Raw genomic sequence first — 24976 nt, forward strand, 5'->3', positions numbered from 1 at the left:
CGTCCGGGGGGGCCGGGGCGTCGCGCACGCCGGCCCTGGGAAGACGCGCGCCCTGCTATCTTTGCCGCTTATGCCGCACGTTGCCGATGCTGCTGTTGCACGGGAGGCTGAAGATTTCAAAGCAGGTCTTTCGCCGCCTGGAATGATGACTGTGCGCATCAATCCATCAGTCGATGAGTCGAGTCCCAGTCCAGTGTCAGGTGGCGGCGCCAACTTCCTTCTCTTCATCAGTTCTTGAACTACCGTGGTTGAGAAAGGCTCGAATCTACAAATCGCCCACGTCTTGGTTTATAACGAACGTCAGCAGTCGTCTAGGGAGGCTGATTGCGGAAGGCCCCGCAGTGGCGCCATGGAGATCGCTCGGGCTCTCACGTCTACCAGCATGTATCCCTTGGCAGTGGCAGCCCTGCAGCGGCTCGGGCCTGGCCTCTGGGCGGGAACACGCAGCCTATCGAGCCTGGCGAGCAGTGCAGCAGCCAAGCCTTTTGAATTCAATGAACAGAGGCGTTATTACGTGCAGCCAGCTTCGAAGCCGTCGGAACCTGGGGACGCCGCGACGGCATCACCGTCGGTGGCGCCGCAGCAACAGCAGCAACGCGTGCGAGTGCTGCCGCTCAAGCGCCGCATCATCGACCCAGCGCAGGACATTCCGGAGGTTTGTCCTTGATACAGGATAGACTGCTTGCCTGGTGCTCTCCTGCCTCCTCTCTTACAACCTGCATGTAGTCAGCCAGCTGCTGACTGGATAGCACTTTCAAATTGCTGCGACGTTCTTTCGGCTCATCCCCCGCTATTCACGCTGCGCCTACGGCCCCGCAGGTGTTTGGCCACATACACTCAACAGGTGCGCTCACAAGAGCATAAAATCATAGCGAATGCCGGTGTTCACCATCCTTGCGCCGGCAGAAGGGGCGCATGCATGCTGCTCGGTGGCGCCATCAACAGTGATTGCCCCCGCGCATCCAATGTTCTCCCGTCCTCCATCACCATTGACCCACATTACTAAATTACCCCTCCTCTTACAACTCTGATCACAGAGTCTTTCAGCACCGTGGACGGCCCCGGCGTGCGCTTCATTGTGTTCACCCAGGGCTGCGCCATGCGGTGCACGTTCTGCAGCAACCCAGACACCTGTGAGCCGCTGCAAGCCGCGCGCGCTCACGCCGTCCCCAGCCGCTCCGCCTCCAGCCGCGGCCCCAGTTGTGCTAACCACTGCGGCTGCGAGTTCTGCTATGCGGGTCTTTTAAAGTGGGCTTTGATGCCCTGAAGTCGGCTGCCTTGATAGCAGCCAAGGCCGCTGCTGCTGCTGCCGCCGCTGCTGCAGCTGCTGCTGCAGCTGCTGCTGCTGCTGCGAGTGGTGGTGGTGGCACGTTGCCCAAGGATTGCTGCTGCTGCGTCGGCCGAGCGCGGGTGCACCTCTCCTCTCCCCCCACGCGAGCGCAGGGGCGGTCCATGGCGGCGAGATGGTGTCCAGCAAGGACGTTGCGAGCCAGGTGCGGCGCGGCAGGCAGGCGCTCGCTGACGCGCGTTTGTTGCCGAGCAGCGCGCCTGTGCACGTGTGCGGCCTGCGGGTGTGCGGCCAGGCGGTGGGCCTGCGAGCGAGGCCGGGCGGCCGGCCTGCTCTCGCGGCCGCCAATCTACATCCAGGCCACTACTCTCCGCGTGCACCCGCACTGTGTGGCAATCAGCATCCGCACCACCACAACCTACACCTCCCCCTCACACGCGCTCATACACACACGCTTACACACACTCGCTCACACACACACTCACACTCACACACACACACGCACGCGCGCGCATTCCTCCAGATCCGCCGCGTGCTGCCCTACCTCAAGTCCTCCCATGGCGGCCTCACGTGCAGCGGCGGCGAGCCGCTGCTGCAGCCGCAGTTCACGGCCGCGCTGTTCAGGGAGGCGCATGCGATGGGCCTCACGACCACGCTCGATACCACGGGGCAGGGCACCAAGCACAAGAACTGGGACGTGGTGCTCCCCCACACGGATGGCGTCCTGTTTTGCATCAAGTCGCTCGACCCAGACAAGTGGGTCGAGGGCTTTTGATGCCCCAGGGTTCTCATGCTGGGCTTTGCACCAAGAGTCTGCGGAATGGCTCAGCTGGCACCTTCGGCTGAGGCTTCGGCTGAGGCTTCGGCTGAGGCTTCAAATGTTTTTCACAGCAGGCTTGTATGTCTGCTGTGGAGTAAGGTCAGCAGGCGCGGTCAAAGGCTGTGTGTAGAGCATCAGCACCCCACCCTCCCTTGGGCTCTGCAGGGCCCATGCTTAGTCAGCCCACACATGCACGCCTTCCCTTGACACACTTTGCGGATGCGGCCCTGTTGTTGGCCCCATCGTAAACCTCTGCCCGTTGTGATCGCCACGAAACCGCCACATGGCAGGTACCTGTCGATGACGGGCCTCAAGCAGCTGGGCGCCCTCCGCTTCGCTGCTGAGCTGGCGGAGCGCGGCATCCCGTTCTGGGCGCGCTACGTGCTCATCCCTGGCCACACGGACTCCGACCGCGACGTCGGACTGTTCGCGGACTGGGCGGTCCAGCAGCCGACGCTGGCGGGGGTGGAGCTGCTGCCTTACCACCTGTACGGTAAGAACAAGTGGGAGGCGCTGGGGCTGAAATATCCGCTGGAGGGCGTGCCGACGCCGGCGCCAGAGGAGGTGAAGAGCGTGGTGGAGCGGCTGCGGGGCGCGGGGCTGCGCGTGCTGTGCGAGGGCATGGCCAAGTCGGAGCTGTCAGGGGCGCACACTGGCGCCCACAGCTAGGGGGCGGGCCTGCGCCACATGCGGGAGCGTCCGCACTTTGGGCGGCGTTGCCCGCTCGGGTGCTTGCACGGGTGCGATTGGACCCCTGTGCAGTCCTGCGCATTCGGTCCCGTCCTTTGCTCACTGCGCCTTTTCGTCGCATTTTTGATCCAAGCTTGAGCCAGTGGACTCTTTTCCATTGGCACCCGGGGCTGTGGTGCGGGCGCTGGGAATTTGGGTTTGCTGTGAGAGAGCTTCTCAGCACTTGTGAGCGTTGCGGCAAGCCAAGCCCAGCTTGCCGCTTTGCGCGTCCCCAACGCATAGCCTGCAAGGGCCAGTACGGCACCATTGGTCCCATCCTTCAACTTCCGGCAAGCCTCCTTGCACCTGCATTGCTTTTGCTGACGCCTGGGGCGCAGGCGGGGCGGACGGTGGCCAACCCCCGTGCTCTGCGCCGGCCCGCGCTCGCCCCAGGGTCAGGCGTGCGGGCCGCGCCGCGCTCCGGGTCGCAGCCTGACTTTTGGCCAAGCATTGTTGACGTCTGTCTCCCCAGGCTTTTCAAATCTTTCACGGTCTCAAACGGCAGTCATCCCACATCAACTCAAACCAAGCTATATATCAGGCGCGTCCGCACCTGCTGGGGAACGCGCTGCGGCGTCGCATGTTGTATTGGCGCAACGATTCTGAAACGGCGTGTGCACGCGTGTGTGAGCCATCGCCTGCGACACGCACATATCACCGCCGCACCCACGCATTTACATAAAGCTTCGACGGGCGTCATCCGCTGTCTGCACCTTCCTGAGGCGTGGCTGCTCCCACATTGGTGCGCCAGCGCCGCCGCCCAACTTCCCCCTCCAATGACAGCGTGTGACGTCGTCTCACGCACAACGCACCAGCGATGGCCGGCTGCGAGCGCCTTGAGCGCGGGCCGCGCGCATACGTAGAGCCCCCACGCACCGCAGCTTGAGCCGCTGCAAGGTTCCAAGAGCCCTGTCTTGCGTTTGCGCTCACGCTGCAATTTCGGGCTCCCACACGGGTCTTGTCGCTTTGGACGGATATGCGATGTCATGTCCTGCCGTTTAATTAGGAAGTCCGTTAACGAACATGCAGTGCGGTGGCGCGCTGTCCTGCTGCCTGAGCAACGCGTCGCAGCAGCGCGCGCGGACGCTCTGTCCCCGTGCTCTAATTCCTGGCTGTTCGCGTCATGCAGCTGCATCTCATCGATTTTCCAAGCGCTTCACGTAACGGTTCCGGCACTCGCCGACGGAATGCAGGCCAGGCGCAACCTGGCACCAGCGCCTCGCATAGGGCGCCCTGCGACAAGCGCCAGCACCACTGTCTAAATCATGCATCCGTCAAGCAAGTGGCGCGCGGGAACGGCATTATGCCGCTCGTCACACCGTCCCAGCAGCTCCAGTCGGCGCTGCTGGGAAACTTGCCGTTACTTGCAAGCTCTTCAACTCCGCAGGGCCCACCTTCACCTTGTGGCCGGCCACCACCCTTGCAGCTGTGAATGACCTGCCGCATGCTTGCTGCACGGCGTACATCCCCACTAAGCCATCACCCCATCCCTCATGCAGTCGAGTGGCTGGGCGACACAGCTGTTGTTGTGGCCGAGCTGACGTAATTTGTAATCAACACCCTACCTCGCCTTTCAGATTCGCATCGAGCCTTGCTCCAGGGCTGATGGAAGCATCATACAGGCGCCTCGCTGCCTTCTTTCTTGCCAGTGGCGGGTCACAGGCTTCGGCCGTGGTCAATTCAGTGCTCCCGCTTTACACACATCAGGGTTGAGCAAGGCAAATCAACAACCCTTGCACCACGAGGCTTGCTCGCTCTCTGCTGGCTGTGTGACCACACACCCTGCTGATTGCAACTTCACATGAATACAGAGAAATCCCTGTGGTGATGTTGGAGCAGATATATAGCAAAGGGTGGCTCCTTTGCCCATTGTCGGTGCACGCCGAGCAAATCAGGGTAGCATGCAGCAAACCATCCTTTAGAAAAAGGAAATTGCCGACGGGGGCACCGTTTGCAGCCAAAGCCGAGGTGTCTGAGATGCATGTGCCGGAGTGGCGTCTGCACACGGGAGCAAACGGCCCGATGCAACAAGCATCCCTTGTGCGCGCCAATTCACCACACCAAAGTCAATCGGCAAGGTTTCCGGGTTTAGTGTGAAACCCTAAACCCTGCCTCTCCATCTCCTGACACAATCAACCTCAGAATTCAAATGCTGCGACAGGCGTTGACTGGGATCAACATTGTGCAGACGCACAGGCAGGTTGCGGCGGCCACGAGGCATATGTGGATCGTCAAAGCCCATCCAGCCAACAGCAGCTGCACACAGCAATCTGCATGTCCCGCAGACCAACAGGTAGCGGTGCTGGACTGTGTGCAGAGTGGGGCCCTGGACTGGACAGGGCTGAGAGGCAACAATTGCCACCTCAAACGTGCCCTCCAACTCCGCTGCCTCATGCGTTCACGCATAAAGCAGTCACCGGGTGCGCCCTGACAACAGGGCAACTGCGCGAGGTGCGCCAGCAAAGCAATTCTGTTTGCACTCATTTGCATCTCATCAACTCTTTGCAGCTTGCATATCAACACCCTGCTGGAGAAACTAGTCAAATTCCTTTTCAAACCAAGCCAAGCCAGGCAAACACGGGACAAGAATTGAAGAGAAATATAAAATATGCTTGGACTGCAGACATGCATGGGCCATATCGTGGGCAGTCACAAGAACAGATCGGGGGTTTTCCAGGCACATGCCTGCAAAGATGCACCTGCGCCGTAGATGGCAACTGGCCGCTGCCAGGCATGGGCACCCGCCTCCTTGGGCGCCGATGGCTGACAGCCAGGCATCACCTCATCCAGCCAACAATTTGCCGCAATTGGGCTCTAGTTTGTGCAAGCGTAACGGGGATGCGCTCTGGATGCCGGGCCACAGTGACATCAGAACGCATGGGGGCCGCTGTCATGTATGAGGAGTGATTGAGTGGGGTTTGTGCTGGTTTTGTTTGCAGGTCTACAAGAGGGGGCGAGCGAAGGTCTGTCAAATACAAGGCGGAGTTTGTGTGGGGGTGCGGGCCCAGTCGAGTTGCCGCAGCCGTCACCACCTGGACACACACACACAGGCCACGGCAATCTACGATTGCGCGTCTGTGCAGCCGGGGGCTCGCGAGGTGATCTCTCTGAAAGAGAGTAGAGGCACCGCCTAGCTGGCAGCTAGGCTGGGTACCAAACCCAGGGCTGGTCGCAGGCCGCCTCTTGCACCCAGCTGCGGGATACGGCCGCAGCCTCTTGTCCCCGTGCCGGCCCTCCCTTGAAGGAATGCACGACGCTTGCGTGCCGCCCACTCTGTCAACGTCTTGTTGGGGGTGCCGTAAACAAATGCGTAGAAGGTGGGGACGCAGACAGCACCGCCAAACCAATTCCCGAGGGTGGTGGGCAGCAGGATGCCCACCGCCAGGTCGCGTGCAGTTAGGCTCGGGTGGCCCACGACAATGGCCAGGGGCAGCAGGTACATGTCTGCAAACGGATGGTTGCGTGAACGTGAAGGGGTGAGTGCGTAGGTTTCTGGCGGAGGAAGGCTGACAGTGTGGGGGGCATGGGACAGACGCCTGGCTGGGGTATAGTATGGGACTGTGCAAAATGCCGCGCCCATGCATGGTGTGTGTTGATGCATGGATGATGCGGCGTCCAGGGAGGTGCCAGGCAGTGCGGAGACAACTGAGCTTAAGCAACTGCAGCAGTAGGTCAGGGCTGGAACGCAACACAGCACTTTGCAGAAGGGCGGGCAAGGTATTCAAGCACGGACGGCACACACAGCGGGGGCAGCAGCGACCCACTTGCAACAACGTGTTCGCAGCCCAGCATGACGAAAGCGCAGACGGGCATGCTGTGAAGTGGGCGGAGGTTGGTGGTGGCGGGTGTGTCACGAGTAGGTGGTGAGTATGTATTGAGTGTGCGGTGAGTGGCAGAGTGTCTCAGACCGACTGTAGCACAGAGCCTAGCATAGATAGATAGATAGATAGATAAGTTACTCATACCATAGCATCACTGCCATCGCATAGGTGGCACCCAGGTGTTTATAAGCATCATTCCAGAAAGAGGAGTCTCATAACATGGCACTGCGGCCTGCTGGCATATCCTAGCCATTATTCCAGAGTTGGGTCTCACTCAGCAGGCAACAGCAGGGAGTTTTGTCCCAGCTGCTGGCCCCTGTGCAGGTAACGATTACATTTGTACAGGATAGCACTGCTTGTCTACGGTCTGGCAGACTGTAGACAATGCCTGCAGATGTTTCAATCCCCACTCTCAGGTCTCCGTTAGGGCCCCGCTGGTCAAAGTGCAACACCAGCCCTAACTCACCACACGCCAATGATTCTCCCCGGTGCGTCCTGAGCTGCGATGGCCAGCCACACGGCGATGCACAGCAGCCAGTTGCACAGCAGGCCCAGCACGACGCATGCGCCAAAGCTGCGGTGTGTCTGCGTGGGCGATTGTTCATGGGTGACGCGGTGCTTTTCTGGCAGAGTATGATTGCTCTGGCATCGGTCCGCCGATGATGCAATCAAACCGAATGGATCATACCGAATGTGTTTTGTGTTTTTAAATTGATTTTTTTTTATTTTCTGAGCATTATTGACTGACGTCACCAGGGCATAAAAAATCCACACATTCTGCTATCTCTGTCAGCAAGCGTGTACATGTCAGGATGTCTCAGCCCGACTTGCCCAGGAATCATGACCCACCTTTCTAGCGACCAGGATCATGGTGAACCCATCCATACCCTGGAACATCTCCGACGCCGCCATCAGGCCCACAATCACAATCGTGCCCGCAAAGTTGCCCGACCACGACACCACCCAATGCCTGACGTGCGGGCGGGCGGGGGCGCGCAAGGAGCACACGAGGTGGGGGTTGGGGGCGCGCAGCAACTTTCAGGGTGGCAACAATGGTTGGCCTCTGAGATCCTCACTTTGGTTTTTTGGGGGAGGTCTCCATCCTGATGGCCTGCAGGTGTACGGCTGGACACCACTACCCCTGTACCCTGGATGATTGCTGTCATCGACCCTCGCGCTTCCCATCCAGAATATAAAGTCGACCAAAATTCTAAATCCTGAACCATGGGCCCCACCCGATGCACTCGTGGAGCTCCCACCTGATGCAGTCAAGGGCCGTGGCGCGGCCCTCCCACCAGGCGGCGGCCATGTAGGCGCAGTTGCTGGAGAACAGCTCCCCGCCACAGATGAAGATGAAAGTGAAGGCTGTCATCGTGGCAAGTGGGGTCCAGCACGGGCGCGTTTCAGTGTTGGTTGTTGGCTGAACCACTGGGTGAATGTTGTATATGGACCCAGCGCAGACCTCGTATGAGTGCATGGGGCCAGTGGCGCCCCCGCCATCGTGTATTCCTGTGCATGCACAATGCATGAGGTGAGGCGACCCGGTTCATGGCGCTCAACTTGTTGGGTAGCCCAGGACGAGGTAAAACAGCCCAGGGCGCTCCTGAAGAATGTCCAGCCCGATGTTGCCGCTGACCTGCGACGGAGGCGGGGAGAAACAAGAACAAGGTGCGACTGGATGCGACAAGCAAGCGGAAGCATGCAGGACTGGCTCTGAGGTTCCTGGGTATGTGATGCAGCATGAGGGGTGTGTGGCGTGTTCCGCGCCCAGTGATTGCGTGACTAGCCCACAGCTGCTTGCAGCTGTAGTAAACACTCACGCACGCAAGGCGCAGGCAGCAGCGCCGCAAAATCGCCTTCTGTATGCAAGCACGGCGCTGAAGCAACCCGTCAGGGGCAACCACACCGCGTTGGTCAGGGGAACGAGACTTAGTCGCAGCGCTCAGATTATATGCATGAATGCATCAATGCGCACCAGCAGGGTGATTGGTAACCCCAGCCCAATGTAGCAGCCGGTGATGAAGCTCAGAGTGACCAGCCTGAGCCACCCCATGCGGGCCTTCTCCTCGCCTGCAAAGTTCGGGCGGATTGCCATGGCAGCAGTACGCATTGGTGATGATGGCAGAGGATGCGAACAGGTCTGTACCCTTAAACCACAGACAGTAAATCGTTGGGGGTTGAGGGTGCACGCACTCGCCTCAGCATCTGTGCTGCTCGACACGAGCAGGGGTTGCTTAATTATGAATTCCATTATGAGTGCACAAAAGCAATGTGCAGGGTAAAAAATGCTGTCTGCAGATGTCGGCAGCTGGGGCAAGGGGTGACGGCCTTGACCGCGGCAGCATGCATCCCATTAAGGGAAGGTTCTGGCCCTGCATCCACGCCTTTGCTCACCACGGCTAGCGTACTGTGCGTAGGTATCTGTTGGTGAAAGAATGAGGTGCTTGCCACCGCCGGGGCCGGCCCCTGCTGTTGATGGAGGGTGCTTGCCATAGGCCCCACCCTGATGCATGTGGCGCTGGCCATGTGCGCGGTGCGGCCGCAGGAAGAAGGGCGGAAGTTGCCCCGCCGGGTCCTTGGAGGCCGCGGCTGCGGTGGCAGCTGCGCCACAAGAGGCGTCCGTAAATTGCTGGGAGAACATTGACCCGGCTACTTCAGCGGCTTGAGGGCCGAGGGGGGGCCTGCGCACGGGTGTGCATGCAAGATGAACGATTATGAGAATAAGCGAGGTGCTTTGTGAGTGGAGCGACGGGGCCGTCGGAAGCGCGGCGCTGGCGTTGATATAGCTTCTAGCAAAAGTGATTGTGCAAGCTAGCTGCATTGCAAGGCGTGGGAAGTGGCGCCGTGCGAACACACTGAGCGGTGCTGCCGCCTTCACGCTAAGTTCTTTCCCAAACGGTAGCACGTGCAGGTGGCCTTTTGGCCTGCCATGACTGATGCCACCCTTGCTGCCGCTGCCAAGCTCATTGACTTCTGTAAAAGCAGCCTCCAAAGCTCAGGGGTGCAGCACTCAAGCAAGGCGTTGGGAGCCTGCAGAAGTACGTGTGCCAGCGCGGGTACACGTGGCGGCCGACTCATCGGGAAGCAACACCGGACATGCAATCCCCTGATGCCGCGCACCACTGGAACAGCTTGGAGTGTTTGCCAGGTTCGTTCGAGCCCACCAGACGACGAGCTTCGTTTTTGGGTCACACGCAGACCGCGCGACCACCCTGGGACGGAACCGTCTCAGTGTCTGTCGACAGGGAAGAATATCCTAGAAGAAACACTTGAATTACAACGCTTCATTTCAGTCCATCGGGGGGGGTCTGTAAAGGCTGTGCAACGCACTGCCGGCATATCAGTCGGTTGCTGTTACTTGGTGGGTGCCCCCTCGGCTCCAAGGTAGCCCTACCTTGGCATGGAGGCAGGTGCTCAGGTAGTGGATGTGCAAATCTGGTATGAAGCTGTAGCTGTATGTATTCCTGCTGTTTTGGCTTGGGTCGATTGATTGCATTGTACCCCAGTTGGGGGCGACTCGTCATCCCTTTCCTCTCAGGGAGGTCTTCAGCATCAACGTTGATGCTGCAAGCCTTGTTAAACATTGCAGGGCTGCGCAAGGGTAGTGGACATTTGCCGTGCGGCATGGCTTGCACTCTTACTGCACGTTGCCGCCACAAGCGCCGCTGATAGCAAGTGTGCGCCCGTGCTGCAGGAATGACACGGTGTTTCGTCATCACCAAGAAAAAGCCGGCTGAAACTCTGGTGCTCATTGTTGCAGGACAGCGCAGGGCAGCAGCGATATATTTATTGTACTCAAGCGCCGCCGGTCAGATCATTTACAATCTACCGGTGCCGAGGGCTGCACCGTGCGGGTGCCTGGGTGGCGTCTGGCACAGACAGCGGGCAAATCTTGCAATCACGAATCCAATTGACCAACCTCATTTGGCAAGGATATCATGGCACTTTGATTCCTGATGGCACAGATTTTACAATCAACCCACTGTGAAAGGATTGGACAGCTGGGTCAACATTCTGCAGACGCGGTCGGCGCTTGGGCAGCGTGCGGCCGCGGCGAGGCAGATGATGAGCAAGCAGCACGGCTCGCTCATCAGCACTTGCACAGTGCGTCTGAATCCCCTTTTGCGGACCAGCGGGTGCAACACATTGTTTGAGGCGAAGGCAAAAGGGGCATGAGGCAACCGCCCGCAACCTTGCGCGCTAAGATTCCGCTGCACTAGCGGCACCACGTGTGGAGGGGTAGGTCGGCGGGCACGCGCGGCTGCATCGATGCAACCTTGATTAAAAACGAGTGACTGCGTATGTCAGTGAGACAAGGCAATTATTTTGCTACTTCTACCTACGTGCTTTAGGCTTCAATGATTGCCTGTTGATGAACTTAAGCAAATAATTCTTGTTTGCACGCGGCTGAGGCCAAAACATTTGAAGGGAAGACAATCAATTAGGCCTGGTTTGCGTACAGGGGGTGAGGTATGAGCAGTCAAAAACGGTTGCAGCTAGATCCTGAGGTCACTGCTGGGGCACCTGGGGTTTGCAAGCAGTTGCAATTGCACGCGTGCGCACGTGTGCGCAGGTGTGGCGTGCTTGCGTTATTGGCAAGATTGTGGGTGGCTGACCAGGCATGGGCTCAGCCACCCAGGCAAAGCCCTGTGGCAGGAAGTCGAGTCAGCATTTCGCAACACCTGCTGCCAAAGCTGGCAAAATCAGGGCGATGGAAGTGCCCTCAACGCCAGACCGTGATGACATCAGACTCTAATTGAAGTGCCCTGTGGGCCGAATGCAACTGGGCCAAGCGCAAGTGAGTGAACCCTGTTTTATTGATTGAAGATCAAATTATAAAGGAGAAGAAGCGCAGCGATAAATGAGACAAAGGCTGCAAAATAACACACGGGTTTTTTGTTAGCGGGCTGAGGCCCGATGCAGCCAGACGCCGCTGCCTTTGCCATTGCTGCGCGCCAGCTAACGCTAGCAACCGGTGCGCACGTGCGGCCTGCCATCAACTGCCCGGCCGCCCAGGGCTGCTGTTGCGCAGCTTATGCAGGGGGAGAGCTGGCTGAACGGCCGAGCCGTCAGACTCGTGCAGACCGTTCACGCACCCAGCTGCGGGGCAAAGTCGTCGCCATTGGTGGGTCCTCGTGCAGGCGACGCGCTGGTCCCCTTGCGTGCCGCCCACTCTGTCACCGTCTTGTTGGGGGTGCCATAAGCAAGTGCGTAGACGGTGGCGACGCAGACGGCGCCGCCGAACCAGTTGCCGAGGGTGGTGGGCAGCAGGGTGCCAACCGCCAGGTCGTATGCAGTCAGGCTGGGGTGGCCCAGGGCAATCGCAAGGGGCAGGAGGTACATGTCTGCGATTGCAAGGAGTTTGCGCAGGGAAGAAGGGGGACATAACTGAATTAGTGGTGGGGCAGTGATATATGATGACTTGCTCTCCCAAGTGGGGGGGGGGGCGAAGGCACCAGGATTGCAACAAGCTCAATGCAGGGACCCGTCACGTTTGAGGGACTGCCGGGGTCAACATGCGCCGCCGGCACGGGCAGGCTGTAGCAACACCAGGATGAGGCTGGGTCAGAAATAGATTTAGGCTGCATGAGCCGGGATCAGCAATTTCGTGGATGTGACCAAGCAAGCGAGACAGCAAAAGCTGATGAGCTTATGCATGCACCTGCAACGACGTGCTCGCAGCCCAGCATGACGAAAGCGCTGACGGGCAGGCTGTGCAGTGGTCACAGGGTAGGTGGTGGTGGTGGTGGTGGTGGTGGTGGTGGTGGTGGTGGTGGTGATGGTGGTGGCGGCGGCGGCAGCGACGGTGGTGTACACCACCACATGTGCTTGTTGGTCTTACGCAGGCCAGTGCCGAATGTGTGTGCAGGTTGTGATGCTCAGGTCCTTGTCTCTCACGCGCATGTGTCACGTTCAAGCAAATGCACACGCATAATTTTGCAATATCATAATGGTGCCCACATCTCTGGTGTTCACATTGCAACCCCATGCTCACCAAATTGCAAAAAACTTTCCGGTCATGTCTCGCGCCGCGTTGGCCTGCCACGAGGCAATGCAGACCAGCCAGTTGCACAGCACGCCTAGCACAAAGCACCCGCCAAAGCTGTGGTGAGCCTTAGAGGGTGGGGCCCAGAGGTTCATGGCGGGTGATGTTTAGATCGTTGGGCAGATGTGAATAGCAGTTATTGCATGAGCTACGTACCTGCCCAAGCGCAGGAGCAGCAGGCCTTCCATCAGCTAGCTGGTGGGAGGCGGCGCTGCACAAGGATGACTTCCACCTCAAATTGTACATGGGCAGGTTTCCACCACATTCACTTTTGTAATGTCAAATTGTGTATTCATTTAAAGCAGCCAAAAATTCCTGTCAAGCAGACTCGCTTTCATTATTTGGGGTTCAGTGGTCATGTTGTGTAAGCCCGTGCTGGCTGCACCGTCTCACCTTCCTGGTGCCCAAGAAGATGGTGTACGCGTCTCGCCCGTCAAACGCCCCAGACACCACCATCAAGGCCACAAAGGTGGCGGTGCCCACGAAATTGCCGACCCAGGACGTCACCCACAGCCTGCCGGCAGGGGGGAGGGTGACGGTTGAGCCAGAGGCAAAGAGCCCAAGGAGCGGCATTCAGCAGGTGGTGCGGCAAGGTACCGTAGGCGAAGTGGTCCCTCTCAGAAGCGCAGCACTTTCAACAGACAGGGTCGCCACAGAGCGTCACCATTCGCGATTGCAAGGGCGAAACTGGGGCACGCAATAGGCGCCTGAGGGCCCAACGGCCGCAAAGCAGCCCAACACTTTCAAAGCAATGTGTTACGTACAGTACTGCCTGTTGGGGGACATTCCCACCTGATGCAGTCAAGGGCCGTGGCGCGGCCCTCCCACCAGGCTGTGGCCATGTAGGCGCAGTTGCTGGAGAACAGCTCGCCGCCGCAGATGAAGATGAAGGTGAAGGCTGCTGATCGTTGGATGGGGGGAGGGGGTATTGAGGGCAGGGAATGCGAGGGAAGGAGCCGTGGTTGGGAGTGGCTTGTAATGAGGTCTGTTTGGTGGTTGTTGGCAAGCCTAATACTCCACAAAACTGGGAATTTGCCCGGACTCCTGCACAACCAAACAAATCCCCGTTTTGAAGGGGGAACGCCCAGCCCAAGTGTGCAATAGTGAGGATGTTGAGGCTGTGCATGCGTATACCAAAGCGGGTCAATATGGTCAACAGAGAGCTGACAGCAGGCCAAACCTGCCAGCAGACACCCGTAGTTTTTCCAGCGGACAGACCTGTGGGGTAGCCCAAGACGAGGTTGAACAAGCCGGGGCGCTGCTGCAGGATGTCCATGCCAATGTTGCCGCCGATCTGGGAAAGGTGGGGGCGGCGAATGATGCAATGACTGAGATTCAACGCAAACAATGGGGCAACCGCGGGGTGGCGGTCGATAGCCAGAGCTTCTAAATTGCGCTGATACATGATTGTTGGCGTGGTTGGCGTGATGCAGGTGGTCGTAGTGGCAGCACATGCACGCACGCGTGTACCGGCGGCCTTGACCTCTGCACAGGTTTCGAAAGCCCGCGTGCTCTGGCCCAAGGGGGCCGGGTATGCAAATGCTCAAGCAACCCAGCTCCCCTGCCACTCGCATGGGTGTGAATCCAGACATTGACCAGGCTAGTAGGCAGCAGCTGAGGCGCGATCTGCTCAGAAACGCGTGACAGCGCACCAGCAGGGTGATTGAAAAGCCAAACCCAACGTAGCAGCCGGCGATCACTGCCAGCATGACCAGCTTCAGCATGCTGTGGCGGGCCTTCTCCTCGCCTGCAAGTTGCCAGTCAGCACGCTGAGGTCGCTCAGAGTTTTGGTTGGCTTGCATTGATAGGCATGGCGTAGGGCGTCAGCTGATGGTGCTGCCACCGCCGCCGCAGCCCCAACAAAGAATTGTGGCAGCCCCTATATAGATATATCACAAATTGACAGGGGGCGCAGCCGCAAGCACAGCAGGTGTCCCCCTGTTGTGGCTTGGGTGGGGTGGGGGCGAATCATTGTGCGAGCTCACAGAACTAGAGTGCAATTGTACTCAAGCAAGTGTGCAGGCTCAGGGGAGGTCATGGGCGCCAGCCAGGGCGCAGCCGCGCCCCATCACCTCGGCGTGCGTAATGGGTGTAAATCTCTTGTGGTGAAAGGATGAGCGCCCCTCTGCGGGGCCTGTCCAACAGTGGTGATTGTATCGTGAAGCTGCTGTGGCGGCAGCCATGGCAGTCACTGCCACAGCAACAGTTGCTGTGCCGGTGGTGCGGTGGCGCGAGGCAGGGCGGCAGCTGAGGCTCTGCAGCCTTAGAGACTGTGGCGCCATGTGAAGCCCGAACAGATTTGGAGTGCATTGGGCCAATCCCTGGTGTTGCTGCAGGGTGCAGTGGCCTGCGTACAAGGTGAAGGCGTGATTGGAGAGATTAGATTGCAGGATTCAGGCTGACCCAGCCCCCAAATGGTCGCACCAATTGGTTGCAACCAAGGTAGTTAGTGAGGGAGCGAGCCGGGAAGATTTGCGGAAGTTTTGATGGTGACGAGAGGGGCAGGGCGGGAAGAGACGGGCTAAGAAGATAGTTTGCTGGTAGTAGTGCTGTCACCGCCCTACGACCAGCAGGCTGCGAATTCAGGGTGCAGCGCCCAAGGCGGTGTACCGTACCGTAGGGCGACTCGTTAGTTTGGAAGCAGTGCTAAGCATGCCGTCCTGCCGCGCCACACGCCATCGTGTGACTTACATTTAATCAAGCCGTGTTTGAGCCTGTTCACAGCTCGGTCGTTGCAGGCGAGCTTCGTGGACGACGTGCGAATCTCGCGCAGCCGCCTTCGAACTTATGACTGTCGACAGACCTAGAACAAATGCATGAGTAAACACAGATTTTTAATTGCATCTTTTGTGAAGTGTCGCTGGACAAAGCGCGATTCACCACCAGCTTCGCAGGCGGTTGCTCTGAAACCCCAGTCTGTCCAAGGTAGCCCTTGCAATGCAGCCGCTCATTTTGCTTGAAGCTCGTATGAAGCTGCAAGACCATATAGCACTGTGCTCTTACCTGCGCGGGGGTCTGCTATTCAAGCTTGAACCATGCGTATACGTCGCGCCTATTTTGCAGGCAGGCGAAAGCTGGTCAACCAAGAGTGGGATGATGTGATGGACAGTGTTGAGGGGCGACATCGGGACCAAACAAGACATGCTCGCACACAAAATTGCCTTGACAGCCGAATATAATTAAGTTGCAGTATGCTGTGGCTGGTTTGCGTTTTCCTAGTCCTCTCGTTTGGTGAGCCGAGATTCTTATTGCTTGGCTCACCAAATTGTGAGCCAGAACCCTGCATGGCGGGCCGAATCCGTGTTGCTTGGCTGCAGCTGGTTTGAGTGCGTTGGTTCTCATCAGCCAAGGTGGGAGCTTGCATGTCCTATCGTATGGTACGCGTGAAGCCCATGCGTGGCAGCGAGTGTGTGAACCGCAGCTGCGGCAACACAATCGCTTTGCCCAAACGCCTTGCAGGCGAGCGGGTCGGCTTGGATGGCTGCTGCCACTCCTTACAGGTGGGAAAGGAAAGGTGCTGCCAGCCCTAGGCATTGGGGTCTACAACAGGCTTGCATGGCAAGGTCGGGGTCTGTCCAGCTGCTGGGTTTCTGATGTCTGCCAGCTGTAGGCCTTGCTGAGCTGTGTCAACCTCAGTGGCGCTGCAGGGGTAGATGGTCTGAATGACTCATTTATGATTATGTCATCAGTAGTATTACACTGGGTGTCGGGGCTTGTCTGTGTTTGATTATTGCCAGCAGAGCGCATGCCAGACATTGGAGTCAACTGTGGGGGTCATGAGTCGTACGTGGCTGTATTACTGCATCGGGCAGCCTGGCCTCAGACCCCACCCTGCTGCGCCTGCAGCATGACGACAGTTGCAGTATGCAATGTGTAATCCACAGTGCAGGGGTGCTGTGTCGCAATTTGCTGTGCGTGCGTACACACATTATTCTGTGTCAATAATCGGCTTCATATTTTTATTGACCATCAGCTATGCTTTGCCAACGGGTCAATCATCCGGCTGGTTTACATCATCCTTGGCGAGCATGCAACCAGGAAAATCACTGCTCACACGTGACAATCACACACATTGCAAGCCCTAAAACTGACAATTTTGTTGATCATGTGCTGGGCCAAAAGAATTGGATCAAGCAACAACTGCAATCAGATCGCACTATGCATGTATATGCGTGCGTTGTACCTGATGTCACCCATAAACTGAACCTGTGAGAGCAGCTGAACGCACAACGGCCAGCCACGCTGGCTGGCAGCGCCAACCGCATCACAGAAGTATGTATGATGGGTTCGGTCGGGGCCTCCTGGGACCTCTCCTCGTGCAGGCAATTGAGAGCTGCAGGTGCATGCATGCAGCGCTGCCGCCGCTTCCACCAGACAAATGCTGCGAAGTGGCGCGGAGCGCCGTGCCCGCCGGCCCGGGTCTGGTCAGAATTAGCTGGTGGGTGGCGCAAGTCGGGCATGCAAGCCAGAATCTCGAGGTGACAACAAGAAGTCTGTGGAAACCGTGGGTACAGCCGGGCGGTTGCCTGCTGTATATGTGCTGCGTGTCCCCTACAACGCCTCCTTGCTCTAGGGGGTGGATGGGCCATACAACCACGGCCTGGTGGGGTGAAAAGAGGGCAGGCATGCAGCTCTGCGGCATATCACGCAAAAGGGGGAAAATTGTGAGGCCTGCAGGTGCCAGCTGACCTCATTATTATGTGAGGCGGCGCTAGCTGGCATCGATTGTGCATGGGGGCGCCGAACAGGTCAACAGCCACAAGGGGTTGCCAACCCAGCAGCAAGACACAATGTGCGTGCCCGCCTAAAGCACTTGGGAGCCGTAGTGCAACTGCGGGCGATCAACCAAAGCTGCAGCGTGCGTGCTGGTGCGCGAGCCTGCCTCGAAAGGGGTGGCAGACGCATGGAGCGGCACGGGGCGACGAAAAGCGTCAGGCATGTGCTCTTGCACCTTGCCACATTTTGACAATTCTTGTCCGGCAGATGCCTGGCGGACTGTGCTCACTTTGCACACCTCGATCTCTCGCCACACCCGAGTACATCCGCTAGCGGTTGTTCAACAGGCATGGAGCCGAACACTGTACAAACAGAGCATGCTGCGTGTGGCCTCACACGCACAGCGCAGCGAAGCTAGCCACCTGAAACACAAACAGGCAGACTGAGCGTAGGGCCGAGTGTGCCTCTCTCAATGAGAGCCCACTTGCAGTAGTGGGCTGGCGCGCGTCATGCGACGCGGGGCGAACAAGCAATGTGGTCGGTTGTTGACAACACAGCGCGGCGGCCGTTTTGCTGCGATGCCTGTAAAAGAGCCGGCACAGCAACACGAAGCCCGAGAGTGAAAACATGTGATGCCGAGAGAAAATGTACACAGGGTGACCGCCTCGATGCCAGTCCGCTGTGACAGGCGGCCGCATCGGGGTTGCCCTGTAAGACCTCAGTGAGGTCAGTTTATCTACAAAAGACTGCAAAGTGGTAGGGCGAGGACTGGTCAAAACGGGTCAACTGCAGCGCGACACGCGGCGCTGGGAGCCGCGGACGGCGGATCACACCTTGTCCGCCGCGCACCCACGCCGCCGGTGCGGCGGCGTGAGAGGCGGGGCTGGGGGTGCAGAATGCAGGGATGCGCGGAGTCCGCTTACACTCTCAGCTGCGGGTTGGCAAAGCCATCCGCCTTGAAGCCGGCGCCGCCCTTCGACACACCCCCATCTGCACCATCCCTGCGAGCCTTGCGTGCCGCCCACTCTGTCACCGTCTTGTTGGGGGTGCCGTAAGCAAACGCGTAGACGGTGGCGACGCAGACGGCGCCGCCGAACCAATTCCCGAGGGTGGTGGGCAGGAGGGTGCCTATTGCTACGTCAAACGCAGTCAGGCTGGGGTGGCCCAGGGCGATGGAGAGGGGCAGCAGGTACATGTCTGCGGTTGCAGGGAGTGGTTGGTTGCGTGTGAGTGTGTGTGCGTGGGGAGGGGGCAGCAAATGGGCAGGATAGATCAGAGGGAAGAATAGTGTGGCAGCAGCAGCGCGGCTGCCAAGGGTGAGCGGGCTCAGTTGCGAAGGGAGGGGGACAAGATTTACAGCGCGGTGGCGTGGCGCCAGGTGCTCCTCTGCAAGAACGAAGGCACGTGCCACGACACGGCCTTTGAGGGCCTGTCCCGCTTGCCCAAGACGCGACATGCACAAGGCATTCAGATAAAGACCAGGGTGTTGCGGCAGCAACTCCCTGCCGGCACCATGATGGGTGTGCTTTGCACGCGGTGGGTCTCCTGAGCCAGGGGCAAGGACTGCATGCAACTGTCATCATCGCCCACCTGCGACGATGTGTTCGCAGCCCAGCATGACAAAGGCGCTGATGGGCAGCCTGGGGATTGTGAGGGCAGGGTTTGGTGTTTTGGCGAGGGTGAGCGGTTAGGGCGCAGGTAGGGATGCAAAGCTAGGGTGTCGTTCTGAGTCGGCCACGTGTGTGTAGGCGCCGAATCAGCGGACATGTCATTGAGGTCTGGACCAATTTAGGTAGAGGAACCCACGCAGGGACGCAGCAGTTTCAGAATTCTAGTGCGAAATTTGACTGTTCAAACAGAAATGTTGGGCCGCGACTCACCAGATGGCGATGAACTTTCCGGTCATGTCCTGCGCGGCGTTGGCCTGCCACGTTGCGATGCAAACCAGCCAGTTGCACAGCACCCCCAGCACAAAGCAAGCGCCAAAGCCGTGGTGGGTCTGGGCGGGTGTGGTGCAGGAGAGCGTGGGTGTCAGAGAAAGGAGGCGAGCCATTTGTGCGGTGGCCCTTCAACCAGCTGCATCGCTGACTGCTCAGTCTTAATGCAAAACGGGCTGCCACCTTGACAATAAAGCATGCTTGCGACTCAGAAGGAGATCACTTACTGCCATCAATCAGCCAGCCCTTCTCCCTCAAATGCATCACACGCACAACAGATTGAGCAGGTTCTGCTGATTCTGCAGCCCCACCTGCATGCCGCCTTTACTGGCCAGCACACTGTTGTTGGGTTTGTGAAATACTCGTTCCCCGACTTGCTATCACAGTACAGTCCAAAACAAACGTCCTCAGCCTCCGCCCGGGCAGCTTCTCCCCACCTTCTTGGTGGCCAGGATCATCGCGTAAGCATCCTTCCCATCAAACGCCCCAGAGGCCACCATGAGGCCGACGAATATGGCCGTGCCAACAAAGTTGCCGACCCATGACACGACCCACAACCTGTGGAGGATGGAAGGCGGGGTGTCGGTGTTGCAGCGCTCTGATCCGCAACACAAGCTGCTTGTGTTGAGCGGGGCAAGAAGGTGAGGGATGCAGGCAACTGCAGCACTCAAGGTGGTGTGCACACAGGATGTTGGAGCTGCGCCACAGACGCCCTGTGTTGTCGGACAACACAGCGAGTCCGCGCCTGCAGCATTTACATGGGGGGGATGGCGTAGGGCTGCGTACAAGGGGCCGGCCGCACAGCGCGTCGCTCTGTCGTGCATAGGAATATAGGCGGACACTCCCACCTGATGCAGGCGCCCGCCGTGGCGCGGCCCTCCCACCACGCGGCGGCCATATACGCGCACAGGCTGGTGAACAGCTCGCCGCCGCAGATTACGATGAAAGTGAAGCCTGCCAATGTTTTCAATTTGTATTCACGGGGGCCCAATGGGGTCGGGGCAGGCGTGCGCTTGTGGTGTTTGACCAGGTCAAACCCAGCGGCTGCAAGCTGGTGGCGGAAAGCAAAAGAACCCGCCCTGCAAACAAGCAGTGCTGGTGGATCTGTCGCTGCTAATATCTCAGGTCAACCAGGCAAGACAAGAGGCCTGCACATGCTTTACTGGCATTACAGTGCTGGTTCAGATGCTCCATGCCAGGCCCGACCTGTGGGGAAGCCGATGGCGCCAAAGACGAGGTTGAAAAGCCCGGGGCGCTCCTTCAGGATGTCCATCCCAATGTTGCCGCCGATCTGGTGATTTGCGGGGATGAAATGCGTTGTGATAGCGCAGGACGAGCAAGCAGGGCTGGATGTGCTTTGGAGGATAAAGGGAACGCAGCAGTGCGCGTCGTAGGTTGCGGATTGGTGAACCAAGGGGATGCGCGTCGCAGACGAGCAGAGGGGAACCCACAATGATAATTGCCCGCCTCTGGCCCGTCCATGCACTGCCATGCATGTGAAGAGGGCCAAGCAATTCCACCGGCAGCCGATTGAGAGGTGCGGGCCATCAACCAGGAGGGCTGGAGCGGGTGTCATCCAATGCCCGCACCAGCAGGCAGATTGAGAAGCCAAAACCGACGTAGCAGCCGGCGATGACAGTCAGCATGGCCAGCTTCAGCCAGCCCAGCCGGGCCTTCTCCTCGCCTAGGATGTGTTGCAAGGGGCAAGCCAGCCGCGGGCGCGTCATGCGTGAGGAACACCAGCTGTTAGTGGATAGCGTGCCAGGTGGTCTGCGGTGGCTGCGAGGTTTTAGGCCTCCTGTCGTGAGGCACAGGTTGTAGGTGGGAAACGGGGCGCATGCGGCGCGCCTCAGGGAGGGGCGCTTCCGCAGGCAAATGGAAGGAGGGCAGACAGTCCTGAGGGCTGGACCAGGTTAGCCGAGGCAGGAGTGCGCCGCAGGGGTGCGCAATCCGGGGAGCCCGAGTAGCTCCCGGGCAGCGCGGCCGCTTTAGCGGGTGCGGGGGGCGGCCTAATCCTGGGGCTCGCGCACCATGGCGCGCGCATTCAGCGTAGGTCTCTGGCGGCGACAGGATGAGGGGCCTGCCGCGTGGCTCGGAGGTTGGTGGCGGGTGCGCCCTAAAGCCGCCGAGGCCGTGGCTGTGTCCGAGGCCGTTGCAGGGGGAGTGGCCGTTGCAGCCGCCGTGGTGCGGCTGCGGGAAGTCGAGGGGAAGCTGTGCCTCGGGGTCCTTGGAGAAGGCGGCCGCCGCGGCTGCGGCGTCGCACGAAGCTTTTAGCGAGTAGGCGTGCTTCGACATTGCGGCAGCTGCTGTTGTTGTGGCGCCGCCCTGCGCACAGATAGCGGTTGGGAACCTGAGGCAGGCCGCTTGCGGAAGGGCTGTATGCAGCAAACCATTTTGCTGCAAAGAGGAAGCGCTGGTCCACTAGATATGGGTGGAAACCAGTTTGTATATGTGCATGGGGCAAGTTCAGGGGAGGGGGAGGGTAGAGGGCGACTTGATGTATAATTGTGTGCATGCACTCGGCATTGCAGCCTTGATGGCCCAAAGCGGCCGGGCGACTCGCCTGCTGGCCGGGACCGTGGCTGCTCCCGCCCTCACTGCTGGTGCCAAAGGCATCAATCCTGGGAACAGCGGCAGCCTAGGAGTGGGGTGCAGCGCCCAAGGCGCTAGAGATGAGTGCGGCGGGAGCGCCACCCGGCAACGACGACTCGTTGGAGAGCAGCGCCGGGCGCTCTGACATTCCACCATGTTGCACAGCAGCATGCAACCTGGACGCTACGCGCACCTGTTCCGAGCCAACGAGCCTGCTTTTTTGAGTCATCGCGTCGAGCCGAGCGGAGTCCGCTGCCCCGTGGACCACGTGCAGTCACGCGGGTCGCGAGTCCAGATTGAACGGATCGATGTCGCTAGTAAAACGCAGCAGCAGCAAAAGTGGCATCTACAACCCACATCACTTTGCTGCACTTCCTTGTGGGGGGTTTGGGCACGCTCGCAGTGCGTGCTATGGGGTGCCGTGTGCTGTGGGTGTGCCGAGGAGCCGACAGTGGCCTTTGGAAACGAGGTAGTTGCGGAAGCGCTTGCAAGAACCGCTACGAGGCCACCGGCACGGACTGCACAGGCGGGTAGCAGAGGCTATTGCATTACATACCGCGACGTACACCGCCGTCCCAGGCCACAGGCACTGGTGGAAGCCCGAGAGCCTGTGTTGCAATGTGCACTGACCAAGCCGGCCAAACCGCCGGGCCGCCATGAGCACGTTGAGCTCCTTCTCAAAGATTCACCAGCCAGTTACAGCACCACCAGCGCCGTGTGAGACCATGATATGCAGGGATTGGGACCTCGTTGATGGAGTCGAAAAAGAATCTTCACGGTCTTGGGTGGGGCAGGGCCGCGCCGCTGCCTTTGAAACCAGTGCATGCAACCACACCGACCAAGAATTCCAGGGAGCAGGGCAAACCCAGATCGCACTCATCTGGTTGGCGGCTCTGGAAACCCCTCGGAAGAAGTTATGCAACTCGCGTCCCTGTTTCCACGCACACTGCCCCCTGATGCGCTGCCGGCGCGCGAATGCAAGCAGCCCGCAAAACACGTGGCCAAACGCCGCTCGCAGGCGGCTCCGCGCGGCCGGGCTGCTTGAGCGAGGCAGGTGCCCTGCCCGCCGGCGCGGGCGCCCCCGTCGCCGCGCCTGGCGCAGCTGATCTGAGCTGCCTGTGCCGGCCACCAATGCGCAGTGCGATCCCCGCCCTCGCAGGGGCGACCTTTCCGACGGCCTGGCACCAGCAGCAGGAAGAAAGTATCCGCCCTGAAAATAACATCTTGACACCGAAAAGATGCACCCCTACTTGCCGCTCCGCACCGCCTGGATCCTGCGGTTGACCAGGGCGGATAGGAAGAAGAACGGCACCCGGAACTTCACGGTGCGAAGCAGCGCGAAGGGCGACCCGACCACGCGGGCCGTGAAGTCGTCCAGGTCTTGGACCTGTTTGCGGGCCCGGGCAGGGCGGGCAGGGTGGGCCAGGGCACGGTGGGTGGGGTGAGTTTGGGGTAGTATGAGGGTCGAGAGGGGCATGGGTAGGGGGTGAATAGGGTGGGTTTGTGGGGTGGGGACGCTTGTTTGGATGATGACTTCATGAGCCCTGGGTATTGGGAAGACACGGGGTGTTGGCAGCTTCGGTTTCATGAGAGAGGACTCCCGCGTGCGGGAATGGTGGGTCTGTGGCGTGGATGGTTGAAACTGCCACAAATGAGGGTCATTCAACTCTCAGTGGCGGGCGGCGGGGGTGGTGTTGGGTGGCCGATTGCTCTGGGTCAAATTGCGTCGCCTCGGCCATATCAAGACGCCAAATCACAAATTTGATTGATTGTCTTCATATCATATCGCCCTATGCTATTGCATCCAATAAACGAAATCGCTCTTCTCAGCTTGGCATCCAGCAGGCAGGCGGGCAACGCACGCTCCGCGGCGCGCCTGAGCCCAGCTGGCGGGAACCCACCACGCCGAAATCTGCGTCGCTCTGCGGCATGTCGCGGTGCACCCCTGCCTTGCCCTGGTGCCGCAGCTCCCCTGCCACTCGGTGGGCCTGCCGGCGGCGCGGCGGTTGTCAGGGCATGAGATGAAGTGCATGAGTATAGTCTGGCTACGCAAGTCAGGATGGGCCCGGCGGGGTTCGGGTCTGATTGACACTGCGCGGAGCACTAGACGACTGCTCTGGGGGTTATCAAAGCTGCACAAGCAAACAGGATGTCGCATGCGTGGGGCGCCGCGGGGCAGAGGGAGCGTGGGGCTTGGCCGGCGCCCGCCAGCGCACCTCTTGCGCGCCGCGCGGCGCCTCTGCGGCAGCGCGGACCCCAACGTATTGACAGAAGGAGTCGGAGAGGCCGTCCCTGGGGGGCGCGGCGTCGGAAGTCGTGCGGTGGCTCATCAGGGAAGGCGCTCTGACGTGCCACAGTAGGGACGGCACGGCCTCGAGCGACCTCCAATCGCTCTGCAAAGAGCAGCACAGCAACAGATACTCGCCACAAGCCCCGCCGGCCGCGCAGTCCTCCCTCCTCCCCTGCGCGCGGTGCCCCCCTTGCCGTCGCACCTAGCACATCGAACTTCGAGATGCTCAAGAAACGCACTCATCCCACCCCGTGCGACCACGCCCGCCACTCAAACCCCCCCCCTCAAAACACATGCGAGACCCCCGCTGCCGCACGAGGCCGGCGCCCACCAGTCGTTGACGCCCTTGGAGTGCACGCCGTAACCTTGGACCCAGCCCAGCTGTTTGATCTTGGACTGGGCGGCGGCGAACAGGGGTGCGTCCACCACATAAGAGTCCAGCTTGACCCACTGACTGTCCAGGAAAACCTCTGTGTAGGCATGGTCTGGTTTGGTGGCGGGGCGGCGAAGGGAGGGCTTCGGGGTCTCTGGCTGTGTGATGCTGCTGGGGTGGCGGCGTTTAATGGGGGAGATGCCGGCGCCAGTGGGAGCGCTGCTGTTTCGCCATGGCGTGGGGCCGGGTTCGCGTGTTTGTGGAGTGGGGTCGGCTTCGTCATGGTGGTGTTCGTCTGTGCATCAGAGTGTGAAGGTGGATGCGGCGCGCCAGATGCACGATGGAATCGTCGTGATCTTTTTTC

At 59.6% G+C, this 24976-nt stretch overlaps 5 protein-coding genes across 5 annotated transcripts in view; 1 reads left to right on the plus strand and 4 right to left on the minus strand.

Moving 5' to 3' along the window:
* Positions 1–919: 919 nt before the first annotated feature.
* On the plus strand, positions 920–2777 carry MNEG_2337 (pyruvate formate lyase activating enzyme; the record flags this gene model as incomplete). Its single annotated transcript, XM_014049180.1, has 5 exons — positions 920–944; positions 1038–1133; positions 1444–1586; positions 1812–2044; positions 2399–2777. The coding sequence occupies 5 exons, from the start codon at positions 920–922 to the stop codon at positions 2775–2777; spliced, it is 876 nt and encodes a 291-aa protein (XP_013904634.1).
* A 4343-nt stretch (positions 2778–7120) lies between these two features.
* MNEG_2338 (putative transporter yrhG) lies at positions 7121–8030 on the minus strand (the record flags this gene model as incomplete). Its single annotated transcript, XM_014049181.1, has 3 exons — positions 7121–7243; positions 7508–7628; positions 7918–8030. The coding sequence occupies 3 exons, from the start codon at positions 8028–8030 to the stop codon at positions 7121–7123; spliced, it is 357 nt and encodes a 118-aa protein (XP_013904635.1).
* Positions 8031–11746: 3716 nt separating this feature from the next.
* Positions 11747–14428, minus strand: MNEG_2339 (putative transporter yrhG; the record flags this gene model as incomplete). The annotated part of the gene is made up of 7 exons (XM_014049182.1): positions 11747–12003; positions 12321–12370; positions 12654–12772; positions 13098–13218; positions 13497–13602; positions 13923–13998; positions 14357–14428. 7 exons carry the CDS (start codon positions 14426–14428, stop codon positions 11747–11749), a joined length of 801 nt encoding a protein of 266 aa, XP_013904636.1.
* A 3911-nt stretch (positions 14429–18339) lies between these two features.
* MNEG_2340 (putative transporter yrhG) lies at positions 18340–21652 on the minus strand (the record flags this gene model as incomplete). The annotated part of the gene is made up of 8 exons (XM_014049183.1): positions 18340–18617; positions 19011–19060; positions 19301–19419; positions 19795–19915; positions 20206–20311; positions 20564–20648; positions 20947–21041; positions 21388–21652. 8 exons carry the CDS (start codon positions 21650–21652, stop codon positions 18340–18342), a joined length of 1119 nt encoding a protein of 372 aa, XP_013904637.1.
* A 1543-nt stretch (positions 21653–23195) lies between these two features.
* The window catches only part of MNEG_2341 (hypothetical protein), a gene marked incomplete at both ends in the record, with an annotated part of 4499 nt that continues 2718 nt past the window's right edge, over positions 23196–24976 (minus strand). Inside the window, 4 exons of the mRNA XM_014049184.1 lie at positions 23196–23336; positions 23851–23937; positions 24166–24241; positions 24571–24724. Of these exons, the coding sequence (XP_013904638.1) occupies positions 23196–23336; positions 23851–23937; positions 24166–24241; positions 24571–24724 (458 nt within the window). The remainder of the gene's footprint in view (positions 23337–23850; positions 23938–24165; positions 24242–24570; positions 24725–24976) is intronic.

This window comes from Monoraphidium neglectum (genome assembly GCF_000611645.1).
Source record: "Monoraphidium neglectum strain SAG 48.87 unplaced genomic scaffold scaffold00262, whole genome shotgun sequence".
NCBI lineage: Eukaryota > Viridiplantae > Chlorophyta > Chlorophyceae > Sphaeropleales > Selenastraceae > Monoraphidium > Monoraphidium neglectum.